Source organism: Scatophagus argus, chromosome 19, assembly GCF_020382885.2.
Source record: "Scatophagus argus isolate fScaArg1 chromosome 19, fScaArg1.pri, whole genome shotgun sequence".
Classification (NCBI taxonomy): domain Eukaryota; kingdom Metazoa; phylum Chordata; class Actinopteri; family Scatophagidae; genus Scatophagus; species Scatophagus argus.
In genome coordinates this window covers 6,580,375-6,607,048 of record NC_058511.1, presented here as the reverse complement: position 1 = coordinate 6,607,048, position 26,674 = coordinate 6,580,375, and the positions used below count along the sequence as shown (strand labels likewise).

Sequence of the window (26,674 nt, the reverse complement as noted above, 5' to 3'; positions counted from 1 at the left end):
TAATGTTTCTTTTCCCTTTTATTTTGTTCTTGTCAAATTTTCCCATCTGAGGAAATGCTTAAGAGCTGCTCAGCAGATGTGACGGCTTCTTTGGTTCAGTCTTGTTTAGAAAAATGCCCTCGGACTTTTCTTTTATAAAATCATTTACAAAAACTTGGTCAAAAACAAATTATATATATGTACACACACACACATCTGGCTTTTACACATTGAATTATTAAAAAAAACAAAAGAAAAAAACTTTGGGGACTCAGACATTACACCCACACACACACACACAAAAAAAAAAAACCAAAAAACTGGAGGGAACTTAATGGTGGGAGCAAACTGGTTTGAATACAGGAAACTTTTCTGAGTGAGGCACCTGTTGGTAGACTGTGCACATGTGGACAGAGGCCTGTTGCGCCCACCAGTACGGCTTCCTTTGGACATTAAAGCTTCAGTAGATAATGTCTCTGATTTCAAGCAGTGTGTATGAGCGTCTTGAGCAGTAGCGTCTCTTCCACTGATATCCTGTCATGGTAGAAACTTAGTCCAGTCAGGAGCTCGATGTCTCTGACTCGTGCCACATGAAACTGCAGCCAGCCCTCCACCCACGACAAGTCCGACTCATTCTGAAGAAAAACAAAAAAGAAAACGGATATTTTTAAAATTCTGATCATTTCTTCCACTGTAGGATGTGTCGGCAGGTTTCCACAGGGGTAGGCTGAGGTGCAGAAGAGGAGTCAGTGATGTTACTCACAGCACAGCTCTCTGTGTGGTCAGGCCTGTGGGGCAGGATGAACGACTTGGCATGCAGGGGACCCTCGCAGTTAACCGGGCTGAAGGTCGAATTCCCACAGCTGGTCAGGATCATGAAGAAATGTGTTGGGATGGGAGCCTCATTCCTGAAGAAAAACGAGATCACAGGGTTTAACAAACTGCCGCCTCCTGTCTATAAAGCTCTCAATTTAACTTTGGACAACTAATACTTCATTTATAAAACTCAAGCTGAGGCGGAAAAGGTCAAACCTTGAATCCCTTGAAAACATGGTTTCAAATTATTCTTCTACAGCATTGTTTATTAAGAGATTAAATCTATGGCATCACGTTTTCCAAGTGAGCCATGCCCCATTCAGAAGAAAACAGCCAAAAGAGTAACCTGAAAATTTATTGTTCACGTAGGAGTGAGAAAATGCATTTTCAGGCCCCTTAAGGTTTGGGGTGTATAAAAGAAGCATAAATACTTTGATTCGAATAAAATTGCCTACATGAAGTTTTTCACAACACATCATAGCAGTTACTAACTACTAATACAGTTGGGAAGTTTACTACACTCATGACACAATGCCAAGGAGAACACAAAGACCTCACATCTTGAGAAATGAAGGTTTTGACCGCAGAGTATTTTGACAGTGTATCTTCTATTTTCATTCTGTGTTGCACCTGTGGAGCTCTGCTTTAGGAAGTGCAGCAGATAGTACTTTATTGGGCATTTATATTTCCCCTTTTACTGACGTGATCGCTTTATCAAGGAAACAACCAGTAGATTAACTGATGGTATACCTTATTGTAGGGTGCAGCCCTGGTTGAGTGTGTGACTCCGACTCACCCTGAGATTGTTCTGAGTGCGTCAACGTTTCCATCATAGTCTTCGTCGAATATCGGCCCACTCATGACGTTGACGCCGTTCAACTGCTGCGAATATTTTGGCAGCAGGACATTGTGGACGTGGGTCCAAACGTCTGCAGTTAGGGTACAGAAAAACAAAAACATTTTGGTTCTTCACACCCGATGATACTGACTCTCTCTATGAAGAAGAGCTGTGGCTTTATTACAAATTACACCTGAAAGGAATAAATTGACAGTAGAGGAAATTCACATATTCGCTTTCTTACTGAGGGGCAGATGAGATTCAAATCCCATGTCTGTCCATGTGATACTACAACCAGGAGACAATTAGCTTAGCCCAGCAAAACGACTGGAAACGGGGGGACACAGATTGCCAGGCTCTGTCCGAAGGTAAAATATAACGTGCAAATGTGTGAGCTTTCGAGGTGCTGGGGGGAAGATTTTGTTGACTTTGAAGAGAGCGAGACTATTGTTTGTGTTTTTAGCTTATTGTATCGCCCTTGTTCCAGTCTTTATTGTGAGCTAAGCTATTCAGTCTGCTAACAGCTGTAGTTTTTTTCTCTCAGCAAGAAAAAAATAATGACATTATTTATGATATATTATTCTGTTAATTCAAGTTTAATGAGTGGACTGAATTGTATTTTATGGGGAATATTGTTTGGACCTTATGTTTTTCTTTGATCGTGTTCACTTGGTGTAGTTTGATGTGTTTGATTGAATCAATAATCTATTGAATTGACTGGTCCTCTATCATCCCCACACTGTATAGGCACAGTGATGTGCCACTAGGGGGCAGCATCAGTCAGCTGATAAGCACTCAGACTTCCAACCTACAAAATTGTCAGTTTTTCAAAGGGGTTTTTCATCCCTTTGTGACCTCATACTAATGAAAGACAGTTTACAGTAGGGGTGGCCCAAGTGGAAACCAACCACAACTGTGTTGACTGAAACAATCAACTTTTCAATACATTAATCTCCCGGCATAATCAACAAGTTCCAACAACAGCCCAGCAGACCACAGCATTACATCATCAAATGAAATTCGCACATATTCCCATGTGGGTGCTTTTGTGATGCTGTGTAGCGCTGCGAGTGCATGTACAGGCGTGAGTTTTACAGCAACTCATCTGTGTGAGTAGAAGAACAAAAATTAAGGGAGTGAAAGAACATTCAGTCCTTTCCGGTTCAACTTAGATCATCTACTGGGGTTTTCAGAGAACACTGTTGAATCAGAATGAACCGCCTTTAAAGTCAAACTTTCAAAACTGCAGTTTCTACAGCAGGATGGCAGTAGGAATAAGGCTGCAAAGGTTCCTCTGACTAAACCTGCAATTGTGCTTTATAAAAAAGAGCTCAGCTAAATTAAAGTACAGCAGACCAATATAATCACAGCGGTTAGATCTTAGGACTCCTATTATGTGTATTTGAGGCCCAAAAGTGTCGCCCGTTTTTAGAAAATCAGCTTTAAAATGTATAATATTGAGTTGAAATGGCTGATGAGAGCTTGAAAACCACAATACCTGCTCTCAATTTAACAATTTAACAAACCAGAGCACGACATAATGTCTAGTTTTGATTTTTTCAGCACTGGTTAATTAAATTGTTCAGCTCTGATTCAGCTCAAAAGCCTCCACTCAGTTGGCAAATGAACCCCTCTGACATCTCTGGCTTTAAATTTTTAACTCATGCATCACACATTCCCTCTTTAGGTGCAGCTAGAGAACAGGAAACCAATAAATATCTGCAAAACTGACTCACCTTTGAATGTGGGGAACATTGGTGCCATGTTGCTCGTGATAAGTGAGTCCGTCTCAGGTCCGCTGGCACTCAGATCTATAGAGAGAAAGTGACAAATGATCAATGACTGAATGTGTTTTTAATTTAGGTATGCATTTGAACACAGTCCAGGGCTGACTGGCTGAAGCTACACTGCACATGTTGGTGGAGCTAATCAGTAATTTGTCTAGAAATGTCAGAAAATATTGAGAAATGTTACATCTAGTGTCTTCTTTTGTCCGACCACCACACTAAAACCAAGATATTCAATTTCTGAACTAAGAAAATTTGCACATGCTCACATCAGAGACGCTGGAAGAATCAAATTTTGGGGGCTTTTTAACTGAATGATTAATGGTGATTAACTAATCAACTAATAAACTAATCATCAAAGCTCATAAACTGCACAAACCCCCCATTTGGGATCACTTTCTACCACAGACAAGAGGAAAGTGTAATGTCTGATTCTGGCGAGTCGAACTTCCTCACAGCTGTGCTTCACTCTTTCAGTGTGTCACTTCCTTTTTGTTACCTTTGAGTTCCTTTGAGTTACCTGAAAACTGAATATCATTTAAAAAAACGGATATAGAATACAGTGAATGCACAGCATCTCAAAGCTACATGAAAATGTGGCTCTGAGGCACGTCTGCTTGAATTCAACACCCGGCAGGGGGTGGCCTGATATGACCGCCTCCACCACAACCGTACATAAGCAATAACACACACACCAATACACACACGCACGCATGCATGCACTCACTGGGGGGATGTAGCAGGCCATAGGACAGAGCGGGGTTGTCTTTGTAGCGCAGACACAGCTGGCTGTCGGCCGGTGGGATGCGTACGTCAGCACGAACACACGCCTCCAACTCCGGGCTGCCTGGTTGGACTCTGGTCTGAGAGAGAGGATGAGTCAGCGGTGGACAGTGTGGCGTGGGACTCGAGGTCAACACTTGGAGTGTTGTGTAAGATCACTGGCTTGGATTGGCTTCGCTTGTGTGCATGGGTCAGCGAGGCCATGGCAGTGTTTCTATTTGCTTAGTTCTCTAAAAACAATCATCTCATCTCTCTCTCTCCTCTCCTGCCATAGAAGAAAATGAGAGATTTTTTTTAACTATTTTTGAATGTACTGTAACACTTTATTTTTGAGCTTGTAATTGCTGTCTGGTAAGGACTATGAAAACCGGTATTTACAGGCAAAAACAGAGACGTGGTTCAATCTGTTAACTTCTAGGTAATTGACTTCATGTCAGCTGAACATGCAACAGTTTTACAGTCATTACAGCACTTAGCCACAGTGATGATTTCAGCTAAATGCTAATGTGTATTTACAGGGTTTACCATCTTAATTTAGAATGCCAGCTAGCTAACATTTTGCTAGTTAGCAGGAAACACAAAGTACAGCTCAGACTGATGAGAATGTCACAAGTTTTTGTAGAGAAGTAGTATAAAACAAATTAAGATTTTAACCAGCTGGTGGCAATAAATGACAATTCAGGGTGTTATTAGAGCATGTCCTGAGGGGGATATTAATGGCTGTACTAAATTTCATGGCAATCCTTTAAATAGCTGTTGAGATACCAAACTAGAAAATACAAGTGTGAACACCTTGGTGGTGTGAGGGAAAAATTCACTATGATTCATCCTCTGGGAAAAACAAATTGAACCAATTTAAAGAGCAGGAAAGTCGTGAAATTATTTGGAAATTCTGAGTAGTAAAATAAAATATTACAGAATTTTTCTGTCTCTGATTACAGGCCAAAAGATAAAACATCAAAACCCTCATTTTCAACATCGTGTTTGTACAAGAATAGGAATGTAATCTTTCTCAGCATCGTCGCTTATTGCTTTGTCATTGATAAACTGATTTTCTAGCAGACAAACTCGCTTAAAGCTACCTTCATATGGAATTATTAACTTTGACATGCTGTGAAACTGAAGTTTCCTGTGGGTGTACAAGTGGGCTAAGCAATAAAGTATGTATTATGCACTGATAAAAAAAGAAAATAAAACATGGAACAATCCAAACCGCAATTCTCCCAAGCCAAATTGAACACAGAGTACAGTACAAGTCATATTTAGCTAGCACTGTATTTGGATAAGGCTTGAATTAAAAACAAATCTACATTCTCACTTGCTCCATCATTTAGACAACCGTGTAAACTCACCCGGGAATGCATCATTCTGCCTGAAGTCATGATTTACACTGAAGCTCAACCACATAATGAGAAAGACAAGAACCATTTGACCCAACATGAGCACAGAAGATGAGTAACAGCTGCTTAGAGAAGGGATTCAAATACTAAACAACCTATGCTCCTGCCAGACCCTGACCACAGAAGAAATATAGCTGGGACAAGTCAACTGTACAGGCTATGTTTAGAGATGAAAGACAGCTCCAAAAAGCGGACTCACCAGAGGCGGGATGGTGTACGACACCCACAGAGGCATGAGGCGGTCTTTGCTGTACCCGTTGAGGTAGCTGGAGTGATGGAGAAGACAAAAGGTGGCGTCTGATTGGACGACTCGAGGCGTGCCAAACGGATGGTGGAGACGACGCAAGCTGGCTTTAACACCTGAAGGGATCATGTATAAATGGTCACACAAAATGTTCTCTATAAAGACATCATAAACGCTAACGAAAATAACATGAAACTCACTGGAATTGGTTGGCATGAGACGTCTGTTCATGTCTGTCTCCTGAAAAGAAATTCACACTTCTTGTTAGTGTGCTCTTGACTTTCATGGCAACCCATCCAACACTCGTCGAGACATTTCAGTATAAATTGACCAAGCAAATGCACAACCTCGGTAGCCTGTTGGCACATACCATGGCCTTGTTTTGGGAACTACAGTTGCACTGCAGGTCGTCAGCGGGGACGAGCTCAGAGGCCTCACAGGGGGTGTCATGCGAAAGCTGGGCTGGGTGAACTGGCAGGTGGACGGGACGCCTCAGAAGGTGGTTCAGACTGCCATGTGTACCGTTGTTTGGAGCGGGACGAATACTGAGGAGATCTGGAGGCAAAAGAGACGAGCAAAAGAGAGGAAAGCGCTTTTTAACATTGCTAACACTGGACATTACACGGCATGTCAGTACACTTGACATGAAAAGATGATTTTAACCTTTATGTAAGAAATAATCAGGTGAAAGCAAATGCACATTGAATTCATATATAAGGGAAGCATTAAAGGTTCTCTGTTGCTTATTTGTATTTAATAAATCAGTAAGTCTCTATCTTTGAAAATGAAATTGTCTCTGAGCACAGGTACGATCCGTCTGTTGTAGTAATTTGTAAGCTGCTAGATTTTGTAGAGCTTCTTTGACCAACAGCAGTAAGTTTCTCAGTGCAGTGTTATTTCACTTCCAAATGCTTTGGGGTGGGTTAAACTTAAATCTGATTATTTGCATCAGTTGTTCTTTTGGTTGATGTGGCTGCTGTCTGTTCTTTTCTGCAGTTCTTCTTTGGCAGACAAGTAATCAAACTGAACTTCAATGCACCTGTTTCCTCTTTTAAACCGTGGTGAAAGTGATGCTGTATCTTCTAAAATTAACCTGTGAAGTAAAACGTTTTTGTAACCGAGAGAAACAATGTAACAATGGCTACTATAAAACTATGAAGGAAATTCTTACTTTTTTTCAACATGGGTCTAATTTTATAAATTATTTTATAGTTAGAAATATTAGTAATAAGGACAGCAGTACACAAGGGATATCATGTAGACATGATTTGGTGATATGCTCTCAATAATACAAAATATTTCAAAGAATATTAGTTTGGGATGAAATTACCTCTCCGTTTTAGTTAGTTTGTTGATAAATTTCAAAGTCAGCGGAAACAACTAATAATCTTGTTATAATGGAATAGTTTGAATTTTATTTTATTATTATTTCAGGAAATATGCTTAGTCACTTTCTTGCCGAGTTAGATAAGAAGGTCGATATTATTCTCACTCTCATATGGTCATATGAGGCTGGAGCCAGCAGCTGGTTAACTTAGCTTAGCCTATTCATTGGAAACGGGGGGACACAGCTACACTGGCCTTGTTCTAGGTAACAAGTCTGCTGACCAGCACCTTCTCGCTGATTATTAAGATTATATTTGTGTGGTTAGAACAGCTCACCTGGCACATATGCCAAAAAAAGTTTTCTAGTTTTTGGGTTTGTATCCTGGGTATGCGATGTAGTGTTTCTGCTGTTCCCACTCAGCCTATAGAGTTTATATTCTGGTGACATCAAGAAAAGATTTATGTACATAAAACCTCCACTGATCTAAGATTCATAATAGAAAGTGTCATAATTGGCCTTGTTTGCAGTTCGAGGCGCCCCATGAACAGTTTTACACGTTTATAATGGTGGTGAATGAGAGAAAACATTTTGGCCCATGAGTGCGACATGGAAAGTGACCACTGAGCAGAAGTGGAAGTATCACATCCAGGTCTAAATAATACACTCATAGGGTTATGTGTTGAGCTTTCTGAAGTCTCTTCGGGTTGCCTGGCAGTCTAACGTGATGACGAGATTCCAGGACATGAGGAGGAAGGAAGCCTTTTTCACAAAATGTTGCACTAGGCTTTTAAATACAAAAAGTTTCTTTTTGTATTTAAAGTACTTTCAGCTACAGCAGGATAAAGTCTAGTTCATTAAGTGTATACTAACAAAGCAGCTTACCACACATTAGATTATATACTTCAACGTTCTCAAAAGGGGGCACAATGGTTTTCCCCTTAAATCCTGGACCGTAGCCAATAAAGATTGCCTGTAAAAAGCAAACACACATTCAGTCATTTATTTGGAGCCGAGACACAAACAACTGCCCAACAGAAATGGAGACCTTCATTTAATCTCCCTCTGCAAATAATAAGATGTCAAACATTCAGTACCATGATTAGGCCACTCGTAAATATTTGAAATGAACTGTAGCCGTAAAATTACCTCACATGACCTAGAAATATAAGAAGTGTTTTTTTTTAGCAAAGGAAGGGTGCCATTTGGAGATATTTACAGGTGACTAAACTGTCTATTTCAAGCACACTGCAGCCTCTTTTCTCTGCTCCATATCGACAGGTTGAAAGCCATTTACGGTCATTTGCTTTTCTCACTCACAGTGTTTTGTTTTTTTTGTTTTTTTTCCAAAGTCCGTAATCTTGTAAGCTAATTATACCACTTTAAATTCCAGTGTAAACCACATATCGAAACAAGCACAGATGTATTGTGACGACTACTGAGAAGGTCTCAGACAGAAACTAAGTCCAAAGCAAAGGATGTGTAGGCGGAGAGCAACTTCTCACAACAAGTGTAATTACTGTACTTGAGTTCAAGAGCTGTTTGCGGCGTGTATTGTGTGTATTTTAGACATTTTTTCCAGAAATTAAACAGCAAATACAGAGACATCTTGCATTTTCACTAAAACATGAAGTTTACATTTTTTAAATTAAATATCTCGAAATATCTTCATGCTCTGGTGTATTTCCTACATGCCATTTTAAGTCTTGTATGCTGCACTGATATGCATCTTGAGTCTCTGAAATGAGTCCTGTTTGATGATCTGCTTTGTCACAATTTAACCCCCAAGTAGACCCTCTCAACCTCACAGCCAGCAGTGGAGGAAGACTGCTGAATCTGTCGGCTTCCACACGTCAACATCCTCTAAATGAAACAAATTACAGAACCGTATGTTTCTCCAGTATTTAGTCTAACTACTGCTGAGGTTCTCAAACTTCTGGCATCTGCAGAGGTCGAATTTTGCAGAGTCTCATTAGTTTCTCTCTTGCCAGCATTTTAGCACTCTTGTTCATTGTTGCAAAATTAATTACTTAATTAATTTCTTCAACCTGCTGAATCAATGTAAACAATAAATACACAACTTAATTTCACTTAGACCCAGCTGCCACACTTTAAACAGTAGGATTATATGATTAAGCATCTGGCGAATCCGCTGTTTGAAGTTTCTTTGGCATCTGAGCAGCTGTTTGTTGTGTTCTATCTAACACTGTAGATTTGAAAACAAGCACAAGGTTTTGGTGCAGTATGGCTGCTTTGTTGTCTCACAACTCTGCACAAACTGATTTCAGATGACTCAGAATTACCTGCTGCAGTTTATCAGTTTGAAAATCAAAAGAGCAAGAGGAAATTTGCAGCGAGTGGGCTGACATCAGTCCTGCTGAGCTTAGTCAGAGCTCACTCACTTATCACACTTCATTTTTTGTTTCTTTCCTCTGACCTGCATGTTGGCGAAGAGGTTATCTGACCCGTGGAATCCACCGGTGCAGTACTTGAGTTCCCTGTGGTTGCTATCAACACAGAACAGAAGTAAGAATCTTTAATTATTCAGGGCAAGTTTACAACTGCTGTGCATTCGAGATGACTGAATTCTTCAGCCTGAAGCAATTTTCCATGATTGCATGGTTGCAATTCATCAAAGGAGGTGCACAACTTCTCTCCAACATAACATGCGCCATTCATTAGGAAGGATTGTTGTCACTAAAATCTTCAACTTCTGTGTGGCTTTTTGTTTTTAGTTTTACAATCATCATACATTCACATTCATTTCCAAGACTTGCCTAAAGAATTCCTGGCCAATTACAGTAACAGCTCTGGTATCTTACACTGCATGTAATCAAAATCTAATTTGACTTCACACTGTATAAATCAGTCTTCCAAGTATTCCCCTTAAAATCTTTTAAACACAGTTCGCAAAACAATTTTTTACACAGACAGACATCTGGCCCATTAAAACAGCACTGTGGCAACATGTGCGCTGCATTTAACATCATTTTTTTCTTTTATCAAGCTAAAAGTTATCATGAATACAGTCTCTCTAATAATAAATTTCAAGATTGCGAGCGCATTTACAGTACAGGTAGTCGTTCACACTCCTGCAGGTGAAATTCTCCAATCAGTTCAACAAAAGGTAGACAAAGTCTCATTTCACTTTACTTTACAGTACTGTTTATATCACTTCATCTTACCTTGCTTCGCCTTACGTCACTTTCTTCACCTCCATTCACTTAAATTTTTCACTTTCCTTCACTTCACCTCAACTCACCTCCAGTGACTAGCAAGTTTGAAACATTTCGTTTTCTCTTGTGAAAAACCAGTGATTAAGTCAGTAAATAAGAAAATAATTCCAATGAACATGTTACTGCCTGCTCTATGTGACACTGAGACCAATCGGAGACTTACAGAGCAGCCTGCCACCCATGCTTCATATACAGGTGTCCTCTCTCTATGCGATCGTTGTAGGCGAAGTGCAACCTTTTAGGGAGGTTTTCTTTGAGGTACGGCCTCATTGGCTGGTCACGGGTCCTGCACTTCAGAACAGACAACAAAAGAGGACAATCAACACACAGCAGAGGGACAATGGGATTGTTTGAAGTGAAGTCAAACAAGCAGATAATTTTTCATTCTTCTTATGAACACAAAAAGTGCCCATTTGGAATACTTTGCATACCGACAGGTTCTTCACCAGGCCCTCATAGTCAACTGAGGAAGAGAAACGCAGAACACGCTGGTTACAAACAACACTGAGTCAAGCTGTGAGGGACAGGGGATGGCTGTTATCGACAGGAACTCACAGGAAAAGTAATTCTGTGGAAGGCGAGTGGGTCTGATGCGAGCAGCTGGGCCTTGGATGACAGAAAAGTCATCTGTCTTGTCTAGGTAGGCTGACACATACGCTGCCTTTTCACATGAAGCCTCCTCCATGCCTGCGAAAAAGGAGAAAAAATGTATTTGTCTTCAGTTTGGATCGTGAGATCTTTGCTTACATGCTTTACAAATGGGGCGTAAAAAGTGCAAAGTTTGAGCACCATTACTAAATCAACAAAAATCCATGGCTCTGTGTATGATAGTGCTTGTGTCCCATACTGATGTTGTTTAACTTTGTTCTTCCCCTGTGGGGCCACAAATGTTTATCTTGTCAGAAAAAGATACGAGCACTTATTTAACAGCCCTTAAAATTTACTGCACATCTGTAGGTTTACATCTGCAGCGTAACATTTGTCGAAATCCTTTTGGTTGTGACACGTAAACAATGATGAATCTGTCTTGTAGCTTTAGCCTAAAAACTACACCAGCATGTCAAAATCTTCTCTTGGTTATCATGTCTAAGATGACGATTGCTGGGCATCGCTAACTAAACTACTGAAGACTAAACATATGGTCTCCAGATGTCCAGAGGAACTTCTCATCACAAATGATCCTCCTAGCACACCAATGAGAACAGTTTTTCCCAGTTCACTCCTACATAACAGAGCCATTTTTCATCAGATTTTCTCTTTGGCTTGAGTCTTGTGGTTTTCTCCTGCAGCAGGTGCAGTGACTCAACTCAAACCCAAACATTTGAAGATGACACTAAGCCTCTAAAGTCCTCACAGGCGCTGAAACAATGCACTTGCTACAGTAAAACCACAGGGATTTTAGGATGGATGTGGCAAATAATTTTCTCAGGAAATGCACAGCTTTAAATGGAAAAAAAAAAGAAAAATAGAAATTAACCAAAAAGCCTCTCAGCTGCTTAAAAAATATGGATTTCTTCTTCTTTGAACAACGTGAAGAATGTTTATTTTTTGCTTTTGCTGCATCTTATTAACTGTGTTAGTCACAGTCGTGTGGCGATCTCACCATGGTCTGACGTGATTATCAGGTTGACACAGTGCAGCAGGTCTCTCTGGATCAGGCCGTCCATCAGCTTGCCCAAAATCCTGTCCACGTTTTCCAAGGCTTGAACGACCTGAAGGCACAACAGCACTTAAAGCATTAGCAGAGCTAACGAGTCACTGTGGCAGGACAACAGAGTCCAGAGAAACTACTGAGTCCATCACGTGAACACCTGGAGAACAGCTTGGCTCAGCCAGTAAGTAACTAGCAAACATAATGAATAACAGCTTGCTTAAACCGTCATTCAGTATGAATGACAAACAAAACAAAATTAGCTGTTTAAATGTTTCTGTGAATGGTTACACTGATATATGGAGCTGCGCGAGGTTAACAGATGAACAGAAAATTATTTGGCAACTACTTTGATAATTACTTAAACTTTCAACACACTTTTCCAGCAGTAACTCCAAATGTTAGTTTCAACTTCTCAAAAGTAAAGTTTTGCAGTTTTCGTTTTTCTTTGTGTGATGGTAAATGTCTTCGTGTTTTGGACTGGTGGTCGAGTAAAACCAGCAAGTTGTAGACATCAACGTAGGTATGAGGAAATCAAAACATTTTCTGACATTTTATAGATCAACCTATTGAGAGTAAGGATTTGTTGCAGCTCTGTTCATATCACAAGTCAAAAATTATCCTCACTAAATAATCTTATAAAGCTTTTTTTTTTTTTTTCTCCAGGGCTTTCAACTGTATCCCGCAATCTTCTTCGACGGGCTGACTTTTCAAACTCCTTCCCTCACATATGCAGCGTGACCAGATAATATCATATGACCAAAGTTCCTCCAAGTTACTGGAGGTCATGTGATGACCACTGAACCACGTCCATAACAACACGACAACGCGTGGGAAGCACTGGGAAAAGCTTAGTTAATGGATCTTAGTGGCAGATTTTGTCCAGAATTTTAACTTATTCTGTCTGGTCTGAGGCAAATTTAATGTGTCAGTGAGTGGCTGACCTGGCTACTTGCTGGCCCGTAACGATGTCCCGCTGTGTCAGGTTCATCCAGGTACAAAGTGTAGAAGTCGGGTCTAAAACCACAAAGGCAACAGTTACGTGTGACACTCTGTGATTTTTGATGGAGACTCAACAACACAATCTTTAAAAACAGCAGTGAAGAACATGTAATACCTTTCTCCCTGAGGTAAACTGAGCCATTCCAACACCGTCGACACTCTGTGGTCAAACGTAACGCTCCTGTGTGCCAAAAAGGTTATTAATGCATACATCAATATACCACTCGACCGAGTCATTTGTCATGAATTTAAATGTATGCAATGTAATGCCATCATTCTTACTTGTCATATTTCTTGTACAAGTCTGGGAAGGTGCCATTAATGGCCACATCTGAGCCAGGCCAGAAGAAGGTTCCTGTTTTCAGTTTGTGACGCATGGCAGTGAGCCAGACCTGAGGAGAGAGGGTTAAGAGAAGAGAGGAAATAAAAAGGTCAGAAAAAAGTAGAGGAAATGAGAGAAGAGGCAAGGAAATGAGACAAAACAAAAGGAAAAGAAACAAGGGAGGCAAGCAGGGCGAGGAGAGATGAGGAAACCAAAGGAGAGGGAAGGAGATGAGAGGAAATGAGAGAAGGGGTGAGGGGGATGAGACAAAACGGGAAGGAAAAGAAAAGAGAGGGAAAAAGGAAATGAGAGGAAAGGAAATGGAAATGAAAGAGAGGAGACAAAAGTAGAGTTGAAAATGTCATCTAGTTTCATTCATCGCAGCAGCAGTAGTGTTTAGTCCATTAGGATAAAAGTGTAATCCCTCACAGCCCAGTCAAGACTGATGGAAATCTAACTGCATATTTTTATGCTAAATCAATACCTATTAGACTGATGTGCAGAAGTGTTTTATTTATGCAGCAGGCTTGTAAGTCTGGTTTGGCAGAAGCACTTAGTTGCATTGGTTCATGATGGAATGAATGCATTAAATGGGAGAGGGGGGTCAACATTCATCTATTCCTCCTCCTGGAAAGTCGTATGGCCACCGCGTGGTGTGTTTTCAAGCGCAGCCCGTCACGCAGTTGAGAAATGACATTTAAGAGCCAACCCATTTAAAAGAGTAACCGCGGAGCATCTAAACAAGCACAACTCGCAGCCCTCACAAGCTGTCATTTAGCACGAGCAGAATCCATAATTATATCACGAATTACGGGGAGAGCAGATTCTCTGCAGCGAATCTCGACGTCGACATAAAAACAAGTGTCTTACAGCATGAGCTGAGCGCCAAGGCTTCATATTTCTTGCACAAGTGCCTTCTCTTGACTCGTGCCGGCTTTTCCACAGACGCAGTTTACTTTTACAAGATCCAGAAGGAAACAGTCTTACTCATGATCTCAGATGTGTCATGGAAATGTTACAAAATCTGTTTCTCAGAGCTGTCCTGTTGCGACCTTGATCAGCAAAAGTTTAATTTTCCTAAAGTGGCCCAGAACTGTTTCATTAGGTCCCAGCTTTGGGTTTTTCAAAACTAATATTTACTGAACCCTGCATTTGCGCCACTGTGCACGATATCCCGGCCATATTGATTCACTTACTGGCTCTCCTTGATACCATTTTGGGTTGAATTTCTCTTCGGTTTTCAAGCTGAAGAACGCGTTTTGAGACACATCGTACATCTTGTTGTCCACAATCCCATGAGACTCAGGATAAAGACCCTGCAGGAATGAGATAACAAACACACAGTGAGTCACAGTGAGTCGTGTTGATACTGTGGCTGCAGGGATTTCAAGTGATTACCTCCTCTCTCCTATCTTTGTAACCTAAATATTACTGGTAACCGCAGCAGTTTATTCTAATTGCAGGATTTGGTTTGAGCCAAGAGGTGAAATCCACTCGGTAAGCCCCCCATTTCTGCTGCTGCTCCACTCCACAAACACATGTAAGCCATTAGGCCTCAGTTGTAACCTCAATGTTGCTGTGAAAAGACCCTGACCCTGTAATTGTAGGGAAAAGCCCCACATTCACTGTTTAACTGTGGTTCACTAACAGCAGTGGCGGAAAGTAAGTGAGTACATTTACTTAAGTGTTGTTCTTAAGTAGAATTTTGAAGTATTTGTATTTCGTTTGAGTGTTTTTGGTTTAATGCGATTTTATACTTCTAATCCATTACATTCTAGAGGGAAACATACTACTATTTGCTCCACTATTTTTAGCTGACATTCATAGTTAATAGGTAAAAATAAAGATAATAAACTCACGCATAAAATTGAATTATCAAAGATTAATTCATTGATTTCCAACCTTTTTGTCCCACCAGAGAGACATTTCTACTCACATGTTTCATTTAAGTAACTGTTAAAGCTTAAAAGCAAAGATTATAGAATATAATACAACTTTGTGTAACAGAGTTTTGTTTTCCCTTCTTTCCTTTCGCACTGATAATCTCACGAGCCCCGTGCTTTATCGCGTGACCCTTTGAACTGAGCCCAAACCCCAGTTTGAAAACCACAGCACTAATTTGAGAGGTCTAAGAATAATAAACGGACTCCCAAGATCGGAAGATCACGCAAGGATCCATCTTGCCAGACTTAAAGTTATGTGCTTGGGGCTGCACCGCAGTGGAGCCACTGGCAGCTACGGGCGTGGCTTAGGTGTAAATACAGCGAGACATGACTGACATGACAGTTTGCATGTTCTCCCCACGTCTGCACGGGTTCCCTCCGGGTTCTCCAGCTTCCTCCCACAGTCCCACAGGTCTCAAATTGCCCGAGGGTGAGCATGACTGGTTGTTTGTCTCTATACGTGAGCCCTGGGACTTGGATGGATGACTATTTGTTGGAAAACAACTATGGTGGCTCCTAAAGAGTTTATCATAGATGGTAAACGGTTTTTGTTCTTCTACCAACTGACTTTGCCTAACTGATCTAACTGGCTGAAGTTAGAATGACACAGCTGGCGTGTCAGGTTATGCATGAAAAAAATATCCAAGATTTCCAAAGAAAAAAAAAAGAAAAAGAAAAAAGTGAAGTAGCAAAGCTTTATTCTGGAAACAACACGTATAAACTTGTGAAGCAGATTTTCTCTTCTTTCTGATTTTGAATGCAGGACTTTCTACTTGTAATGGAGTATTTTTTACACTGTTGTAATGGTACTTACAATGAGTTCCACCACTGACAAAAACAAGTCAGACAAACAATCCAGTCCAATAAATCAACCCCTGACCAGAAAACACTTACAGTCACAATGCTGTAGTGGTTGGGAAAGGTCTTTGTGGGATAGACAGGCCTCATGTATGGCGTTGTAGTTCCAGCATTTCCTGCAGCACAGTAATATTCAGTCACACCACGACGCATAGCAAACCACAATGAGTTGTGGAGTCAGCATTGTTGGCGACTTACGTAACTTGTTGATGACAGGAAGTCGACTGCCGTGATCTTTCAGGTACTTGGCCCTGAAACCGTCCAAGGACACCAGGATGAGAGGAGACCTGGAAAAACTGGACAGGAAGACAGGAAGGAGAATGTTTTAAGAAGACAGTGAGGTGGGTTTGTCAATGAGAAATGGAATAATTCCTAAGCAGCATGGATATCTTTGGCACCAGTGTGCAGTAATACAGTAAGTCAGTGTAGCGAGTACACAAAGCAGCTCTTTGAGCAGACAAACACAAAAAGTCAGACCACACAAACACACAGCGGAGAATGGGAAGAGAAATGTAACTCCACACCGAGTTAACAGCGAGTTAAGTTTTAATCAGGAAATTGGAAGAGCCAGTCCTTTTTTCCATTTGCCTTTTTTCATTTACCAAAAAATCTGAAAAAAAAAAAAAAAAAAAGAATCGCACAATAAGACCAAATGACAAGTTAAAATAAAAGTGTGGTTTGCCAACAGAAATGATATAAACAAACCCACAAGAATCAGTGACTTTGATTAAAAAAAATACAGACAGACAGATGTTTTCAAACCAAAAATAGCTTCATTTGGAGCCACGGCTTTTCTTTTCCATACTTTAATGAGTCTGTCTGGGGTTACTCCCTTACCAAAGCAGAAACACACACACTCATACATTTACTCACACACACTCACACACGCACTCACAAACACATGCTTGATTAGTCATTGCCTTGTTTCCACGGAGACGGTTACTTTTTTCCACCGTTGTAAAAAAACAAAGCCATGTGTTTGGTTTATTCACACGTTTCTAAAAAAAAAGGGAGACTTTCTATTTTTCCCCTGCAGTGTAAGATCCACTAAGAGCCGCCTGCTGGGAACAACGGCCTCCACTCAACGAGTCAACTGTGGGTGACGCAGCTGAAAAGCTTAGTTCTCAGCCACAAATCACGCTGAAAGATTATACCAAGAGGAAAAGAGGAAATGGTGCCAGCTGTGATGTGAGGTATTACTGAGACCACATCAGTTCTCAGACTACAGCAGCAGAACAAGAGGATTGTATTACCCAGGTGGACACTTTGGCTGTTGGACTGCTTCATCGGTCTGCTGTAGCCAGAGTTCCCCTCCTGATGGAAAAGAAGAGTACTGTCAGTGAAATAAAGAAAAACCCAGTTTGCATACAGTTTATCGTGAAGGAACTAATGAGCCACACTTATTTAGGATGATAAAGCTTTAGAAGTAGAAAACCTGATTTCAATCCTTAAATATTTCTTTATAACCATAAAAATTCATCACCAAAACAAGCCCAGCCCTGCTGTTTACCATCGTTACTGCCATTCACCCTTAAAATATGCTTTTCCTGTCGCTGTACAGGTATAAATCTTATCGAGCCTGCTACTGTCAACCAGCAGCTATGTGTCAAAACCACAAACTGGGGCTATAATTAGCCACTTTTCTGCTTTTTTATTTTTGGCACAGCAGCTGCTTTTGCATTTGGGGGTGCAGGGGTGGGGTGGGGTCAACATTTGAAAAAGACCTCAGAGTGTTGCGTAGTTTTTGACAGCCAGAGGAGGTCGAAAGAATTTGGCTAAAAGTTTTCAAATCCATGCAGACGCATCCAAACCACTTTTCAGCAGAAAAGGCAGTTTATATTTACACCATATGCCAACAAGATCTTGTGTCATCATGTGTTAGTGTGTGTAACTCCTCTTTAAAGTCTTTATTTGTCAAGATTTACTGAGGGTTCGATACTCAAAAACTGATCTGCCTCATCAGGACCGTGTGGTTTTTCCAACTGAGCCTCTTTTTAAATATGATTGAACACGGCCCTACGCACCACCCCCCCCCCCCCCCCCACCCCCACCCCAACAACGCCCACTCTTCAAACTCATCATTTCATCTGCCTCATGAGCCTCAGAGTCATCATCTGGCACCGTCACCACCACCAGAGCCCGGACTCCATGTTTGGATTATCTCACTGCTGCTCAGGGCAGATGCGCCTCGATCACAAATCTCCCTGTTGAATATAAGCGACAGGATTTATCCATTTCTGTCAAAAAGTCTTGTGTTTATGTAGGAGCCCACACTTCATTGTTCACAGTGAGAGGCACTGGGCCAAATAAATGGGAGTACTGAGCCATTTCAAAGGAGTACAACAGGAAGTGAAAGTGCAGTAATGCAACTTTGTCCCCCACATATTCATATTCACAGAGAGAGAGAGAGAGAGAGACACAGAGGGTTTCCTGTGGGTCCTGGCCAGTTAAATCTTTCCACTGTTTTGTGGAGCAAGACGAGAGCAGAACTCCGAGAAAAACATGAATGTGTTGGAAGAAACGGATAACAGAACAGGCAGACTCCATGGACAAAGACAAACGAGTTAGAAGTTAGGCTGGAAACAAAACAGGGTGGAAAAAAGAGCTTTTCTAAAACAGGTGTGACCATACGATTAGCGACCATCTCATAGTTTCAACGACCTCAGACTTATTTGACAGACTTAATGTGAGCCAGTGTAAGTGACATACAGGGAGCTACTGCATCCCAGAACATGAACAGATTTATGAAAACATGTTGGACACTCAGGGGCAGTAAATACTAAATCGATATACGTGCTTGTGAACACTAGGAAAAAGCTGCTTACTTTTTCACATCCAGCAGACGCATACCAGCACGAGCATTTAGGGTCGTATTTCTGATCACCTGACGAATCTAAGCCAAATATTTACTTCAGCTCTACACCGACACCTGAGGCAAACGCTCCTCTGTGTTCACCAGCTAGTTGCTAGCTTTGTCCATCTGCTGCGTAGTGCTGAGCAGACAGCATACTGTGAGCTTAAAAGCAGGAAGTGACGGCGGTGAGAGCTGAGAGACTGAACAACGGCAGAGCTGCTGGCAGTAAAAGCAGAGAAACCAAATGGAGCCGAGGGGAACTGCAGAGTCAGACGACAGGTCAGCACCACGAGTGAACATTATTACAACACAATCACATATCATGTGACATTTGACATTTTTCAAGTTCCAAAATCGCGTCCTTGTGTTAATTAATCATTATTAAATAAGAAAATCGCTCCCTCTTCTCTTCCTGTGAAGTGTAAAAAAAAAGAAAAGATGGCTTATGTTGAAAGGCTACATACAGTAAAAACCCTTAAAAACTTAAAAAATAGCTGAGTAATCAGCTGACACCATCAAAACACTTTCAGAAGCTTTCAGAAACCAGATAACTGAACATCTAAATCAAAGTAACTAATAAATAAATATGGGAGTGATCATATCTACTGTAAAATAATAAAAGCGGGAGTCATTTTTATTTTTCAGCTCATGTTTTCTCTCAAAGTGAGTAATTCCAGATGAGAAGCTGACTGGTGGAGGCTGCACAGCCATCAGCTATCACCACCAACGATTACTTCAAATGAAATCAATACCAGCGCTGACTGACTCACTGGTCGACCTCTACTATTAACTGCTGTTTCTGTGTACTTTAAAGGGTGAAAAAGACACACAAAACATCTAAATCTAAACAGAGGACAATGCTGAGCCGTCATTTTGGCGACAAAGTGTGAGATGAGATCAGGTACTCAAGTATTTGTCAGACACTAAACAAACACAGCGTATCCTCTTTTGTTTTCTCCTGAGCAGCTCCCAGAGCATTTCGAAACAAACTCCTTCTCAAGGACATTCCCGCACACAAGGTGACTCCAGTCAGGAAACTTTCACCTTTCAAACAACTGCCAGCACATCTGTCAAGTCTGCTGCTGCCTGGACACATGACAGAGGGAGTCTTAGCAGGTCAGTGAGAAAGCCCCTCCTCACTGCCTCTCAAGGCCAGCACCGTGGTTTGGACCGAACACGGGGATGCTCCGTCCCAGGAGACAAGTAGCTGTGGTCTGTAATTCACGGGAAAACCCGATCTCAGTGTTTTATGCTGCATACTGTCAGCCTCTAGGAAGAAAAAAAGGGTTATTTTCACTTCTTTTCATCTGTTTCCAAAGGCCTTACCAAGAAAGCAGCCTTATGAAAGATGACGAAGAAGTTCCAACAAAGCTGCATGGATGTAAAAAAAAACAACAAAATATGAGTCTGGGTGAGTGAAAAGTCAAAATCTGTTCGTCCCATGTGGCTTTCATTTTGGCTGGGTAGGAAGCATAAGTTGAAGTGAAATGCCACAGCAGTTGGAGCACCCCGCCCAGGCTTGGACAGTTGCCCACAGTCACCACTGCTGCCCCTGATATGGAAAAGGAGTGTCTCGGCACAAAGAGCGTACTGACGCCACTGCCCACGTCTAACCAGGGGGAACCTATAGCTGTGGAAAAGGTGTGAACTCGGGGTGAACATTCCTGTGTCGCTTAAGTGTGTGTGTGTGTGTTTACAACGTGTTTGCACAGCCCTGACAGATACGTCCTCTGAACAAATCATATGCAGGGGTTAACATTCGCCTCTGTGTCTCTCTTTCACTGGCTGGCTGGTAACATGAGCCTCCTTCACTGCTGCTCTAAATACTGTAGTTTGGAGCTTCCGAGGGATCTACAGTGGGACGTAAGGCCCAAGGCCCTGCATTAGTCACACTCTCTGGTAGCCCAAACAGCATGTTTGTAAGCCTCACAGTAGCAGGATGCGGGCTTCTTTTATTCCTCTGCCCACTGACAACTTGTGGTGCGTATTTTCACCAGCTTTTACTGAATTACTGCTCTAAAATGTAACCTGAGGAGGTTATTCCTGTCTGTCTGTCTCTGTTGCAACCCAAGCATCTTCATTCACTGTCTGTCTTAAATCTGTGTGAGCTGTGGCATTTTTTTAAAGGGCAAATCTGTTTATTTCCTGGAGTATCACTGTGCAGATTTCTAAGCTTAAATGCATGTTTGTGTATTTTCACGTGGATGCCTTTCCAATTATCCTCATCCTATGCGCTTTTGTCTCCAAGCTGTTTCCTGCCCATTCATTCTGAGGTAGCAGTGTGTGCTGTTGTCTGCTAAAATGCTTTTCCTGTGATAACACAGGGATGCTTCTTCACAAATTCTATGCATGTGGACTTGATAAACACTGACCCTCTAATTACTGTAAAACACACAGTCTGCAAAACTCATTTCCTTTAAAATTGAAAGATGCCACGTCCTAAGTAAACAGATTTCTCACCAAACCTCCTTGTAGTCTAAAAATATGTTGGCTATGCTCCTTTGCTCATAAATCACTTACCATTACTTACTAACCATTTGTTGTAAAAACTTAAGCCTTCATATACACAGTCGCTTACTTCCGTCCTTATTCCTGCTTTTCCCTGGCGAAGCTGTCAGTTGCCAAATCACTGGCAGCAACGTGTACTGAGTCCACCTTTTACTTGGGAATATTTTCGTTACATTCACAGCCGTCCTTTTGTTGGTGCGTGAGCTACACACAAGATGCTCTATTGATACCAGTGGTCAGTGACTCCCCATGTTACCTCCAACTAAACTGTAGCTGAATCCTGGCACCCACTTATAAAAAACCCTCCTCTGACAGCTGATGGATACGTGCTAAAAATAAAAAATAAAAAACATGCTGCGGCAGAAAAATCAAAACAGTAAAAAAGGTCATCAGCGCTCACCGGTGCTATCGCTGCTCTTTCTCAGGGAAAACACCACAGCCAAGATGACCACCAGTAAGCACAGCAGCAGAACCTAAAACAGAGAACAAACGTTGGGATGTTTGTTAAAGCTGCTGGAGAAGTTCATAAATCATGTGCAGCTATGTTTAGATTGAACTGTTGGTGAAAAAAGGTGAAAAAAAAAAACAAGAAATAAAACTTAACAAAGTCAAACAACCTATGCTGAATTATGATCAACATGCAGTGATTGCTTATGCTCTTCAAACAATGCAATGTTGTTACAAATGATGGCCGACCACCACTTGAGCTGATAGATGTTAGTGACTTAATGTAAGTGAAGTGTACAGTATTCTGAACGATCCTGCCGTGCATGCCAGCTCTCTGGACACACTCTGGTGTCAGCTACATGCCTTTTAACCAAAATACAAACTCATAGGAACAGACTTCTGTTGTGTCCCTTGACAGAAGACATAAATCGGGGCTTTTTGCAGCTCATGAACACCTCCTACAAGCACTACAACAGAAGGTGTGCTGTACAGCAACAACGCAACAGGAAAAAAATCTCTCTGGCTGTTGGATGGTCCAGCATGTTGGACCAGACTGAAATATCTATGCTACTGTTGGACAGACTGACCATGTAATTGTGTACAAACATATATGGTCCCCAGAGGATGGATCCTAGTGGCTCACACACACACACACACACACACACACACACACACACACTGGTGGTTGGAAGAAATTTGAGGTTCACTGGACACTTCGAGATGAGGACAGATGTGTCAAAAAACTATCGAATGGATTGCTGACATTCCCATGTTTTAATGGACATTAGTAAATGTTAGAATGCTAACATGATAAACTAAGATGGTGACTACTGCAAACTTTACGCTCTAAACATCACCATGTCCATTTTGAACATGTCAGCATTCATTCTGTTATAATTGGCCTTTACTGTGTACACCTTAGATTTGTATTTTTCTACTGAACTCATGTAACCTACTGTGTGTCCTTGGATGTACCCACAAGATCCTCTCTAATCTTTCTAGGTCTGCTGCAGCAGGTACACGCCCCAATAACAATAGCCACACATGCTCGATGTCATGTTCCAGGAAGTGCACATAAACAGTGGTTGGCCTGTTCACCTCAGACACAGCTGGCCAATGACCCTCGGCTGCGAGTAAGTCCAACCTCTGTACGGGGCAGACCCAGCCCAAGAAGATGAATGTAAACTAAAACCGGATATCCGTGAGAGCTCCTTCACTCCGAGCCCAGCGCTGCCAGACTTTACGTGTGACCTAAATAAATTGTACTTCTGTGAACTGAAGATCTCTTGTTTCGGTCTGTTCTTGGGCTTCCAATTAAAGAATCGGGCTAACAAATTCTTCATTCTTTTATTTGTTTTATTGGACAGCTATACTCGGGATGTGCTAAAGATCTTGCAGAGCGAAGGGATTTATTTCCTCAGTCCTGCCCAGTGTGATCTAACCATTTCCATCTTCCCCAATGCACCATCTCCAACTGTCTAAATGTTGGTCTTGGCCCTCTTGAAAAGTCAAAGGTGCCTGAAGGCCTATGTGCTACTCGATAAAGCGCTTGGCTCATATCTGCCCGTTTGTGCTATCCGTTTTTAATTAGTGGGGAGTTTCAAAGAAGTCTGAATGAGTACAGTTAGAGGAGGGGCGTTCAGCAGTTCTGTCACTGCTGCTTATTTTGAAGCCCCTGCAAAAACCAGCAAAACCCGTCTTTTAATTAGCATGCAGTTAAAATGAGGCGTGTTGCTGCGCCTGATTTGTGTAAAGGAAGTGCATTTCTCTTATTTTCTCACTTTAACCATCTCGTAGACCCTCAGGTTTTTCCCGGGTCCAACCGACAGACCCAGAACCACAAGTGGAAGAGGAACTACAAATGCTTACTGATCTCATGACACTGACATCTTAAACAGAAAACAACGATTCAAATGGGAATCTCAACAGAAAAAATATTAACAGACAGCACTAACTTTTTTTAATAAAGTTTCATCTTATTCAGCTTTCCGGTCTTTTCCTCTCTGCGTTGGCATTGATCTGTTTTGGCTTGATAAAAGTAGATAAAGTGAAGCAGGGGAATACACGCCCTCTTCGTTTCCAAAGCAGACAGATGTATCTGTGTTCGCTTTTCAAAAGTAGGACTATAAAATAATACGCACAAATCCGAAACAAATTAAGCTGCCGCTGACATTTTTCTTGTCTGAAAACAAATTCAACCCTCTGACTCAACACGCGATGGGATATCTTGGTGCTGCAGTCCTTTAATTCCCTCACTTTGTGTGCAGTTGGTCTCAAAAGCAGGATTGTGGGAATCGCCACCCACAAGTAATCCATTTAGTGCAACTCGCATACGCAAGAATTCCTAGACGGCTATGAAAATATGCTGCAATGTGTGTGTGGTGTCTGGGTGTGTGCACTTATTTTCTCCAGCTATAGGTGAGAGGAGAGAGACAGACAGACCTGGATAGGACGTGGTCTTAGTGGGTTGGAAAAAGTAAACTGTCTGTCTGGTGGAAACCTACTTGTCTGCCTCCAAAACACAGCAGCAACCTAAGATTTGTCTCCGCTGTCTACACAACAAAGACCTGATGAGACTGCTGAGAGTCAAACCGGACGTGAACCCACGTGAACACAGCGGCACGAAAAACATCCCGCTGAAGTTTTTTTATTCTGCTGAAAAACCAACCTGCAGGTTAAGTTAAGCCCGCTGTTGCAATCACCCCTGAATAACTCCGCAGCGTGCAAATATCAGTACGAGGCGTATGGCGGCTGATGTATGACAGGCAGGACGGAGAATACTGTTGTCTAGACTGAACCACATGTGTATTTAATCAGCACCAAGCAGACAGCGACTGAAATCACCGGTTCCTGAGGTTTTAGCTGGAGCCTGCTAGTAAATACTCTGAGAGGTGTGTTTACTGTCAGATGATTTCTTATCTGTACTGTTTATAAATCAGAGGTGAGGCAGATTAGTGGCTACACAGAGCATGTTACTTAAAATGCACCATTTGGCCTCAAATACGTATTTATTGTTATAGTTTTAATGTAAAAATCCACTATAGGCCTGACCTCAGCTACAGGAAGGCAGTGTTAAATACACACGAGGACAATTTTCTTTCCAGGTCTTTAAACTATGGTTTTGGTCTTAATGTAAAGCCCCAAATGCATTCCAGATTTAGTTTTTCTGTGGTTTGTCTGAGCGTCTTGAGGAGTTGGGAGCAACAAAAGCTGCTGTTGTGTCTCAGCCTTTTTCCTCTGTGTGGCAAGAATAAATTTCAGGGGAATAAAAAAAAACAAAACAGTCTTTCTAATATCCAGGTCGTACGACGATGGAGAAGACGGAGAAGACAGAGCGAAAAGCAGCCGGGCTCGTTCCAGCTAATTTAGGTCCAAAAGCGAAAGAATTCGTCCTGCAAAAGAGGACACACCTACAGGCCTCTGTGAACACACACTCAATTTCCTGTTATTAATTAAAGGCAAAAAATAGTAAATAATTAACAACGCAGGGTACTCAAATGTGACGATGTCTCGCTTTTCATGCTATCACATTATGGTAAATTTCATTTCATTGGATTGCTAGTTGCACAGATCTGAGGATTACACTTTGTGCTCAGAGATGCTGTGATACTGCACTTTCCTTTTTTGGTTCCTGAATGCCTCGTCACCACCCCCACCCCACAACCCCTCAAACTTCATGGTAAAATGTCTGATACGGTATCTCCTGCGTAAACATTCGCTCTCTGACTTCTAGGCTGCCAAACTTTCAGGATGGGCAGTGGTCTCAAACAACTGCAGATCATCTCCACATGCAGAGACGCCTCTGTCTTCTTTCACTGGAGTGAAAACATTTTGTTTTGATTATTTCACAATGACGTCTGGGCTTTTTTTTTTTGTTTTTTTTGACAGCTGTGGATTAATTACACTGAGAGTTAAGGGTGCAGAAACTCTTCTAGCTGGAACCAGAGCATGTTTGGTATTTTTACTGTGTTTTTGGCTTGAAAAAAAAAAAAGACTGAAAGGATTATCAGATTAGTGACAGCTTTTCTCCATTTGCCAGTCACCTCATTGTTTCAGCTCAGAGAGCCACAACAAACTGGCATCCAAGTGAGTTCATGGACTCATTTCAAACTTATAGGCACACGTTAAGGCGCTGCAGTAACACTGTAAAGCAATATAAAGAGGCTAGAAATGACATTCAGGTGACTGTACAGTCTACTACACCACACAGATTCACTACAATACAGGACTTTCCAGGAATGCTGGAGTTTTTTTTGTTAATAGGGTTAAAAGGTGCAGCAATTTGTTTCAGTTTGGAAGCACTTTCTTTAAAAACAACAACAACAACAAAAACTTCAGCTAACAAAGAGAAGAGGCAAATAAGAGCAAATCGTGTTTGCAGGTTTGGAGAGGAGTTTAAGTGGTCAGGATCACCGCTGCTGAAACGTACCCCAATAATAATTTTGCAGTTATTCCTCTTCTTTCCACGGCCGGCGTCTCTCCGCTGACTCTCCAACTCTGTCGCCCCAAATAAAGACGCAGCTTGTTCAGCCGAGCGGTCCTCTCCTTTGGTGACTTCCATGCTGCTGAGCGCTACTAACTCCTGTCAGGGTCCTTTTTCCTGCAGGGACCGAGTGGCATAGAGAGGGTGACTCCGAGGAGGACGCGATCCTTCAGCTCCAAGTGTAGCACCGCCTTTTTCA

General features: G+C 41.6%; 1 protein-coding gene across 1 annotated transcript; it reads right to left on the bottom strand.

Moving 5' to 3' along the window:
* Nucleotides 1-26,674, bottom strand: enpp1 (ectonucleotide pyrophosphatase/phosphodiesterase 1). The gene is made up of 23 exons (XM_046372635.1): nt 26,422-26,674; nt 21,946-22,018; nt 17,437-17,497; nt 16,382-16,479; nt 16,220-16,299; nt 14,579-14,698; nt 13,343-13,452; nt 13,176-13,241; nt 13,003-13,075; nt 12,011-12,119; nt 10,963-11,094; nt 10,839-10,870; nt 10,571-10,698; nt 9,609-9,678; nt 8,057-8,144; nt 6,218-6,402; nt 6,048-6,087; nt 5,803-5,963; nt 4,148-4,283; nt 3,370-3,444; nt 1,592-1,724; nt 743-887; nt 1-614 (listed from the first exon to the last, which is right to left on the bottom strand). Exons 1-23 carry the CDS (start codon nt 26,551-26,553, stop codon nt 462-464), a joined length of 2,400 nt encoding a protein of 799 aa, XP_046228591.1. The 5' UTR covers nt 26,554-26,674; the 3' UTR covers nt 1-461.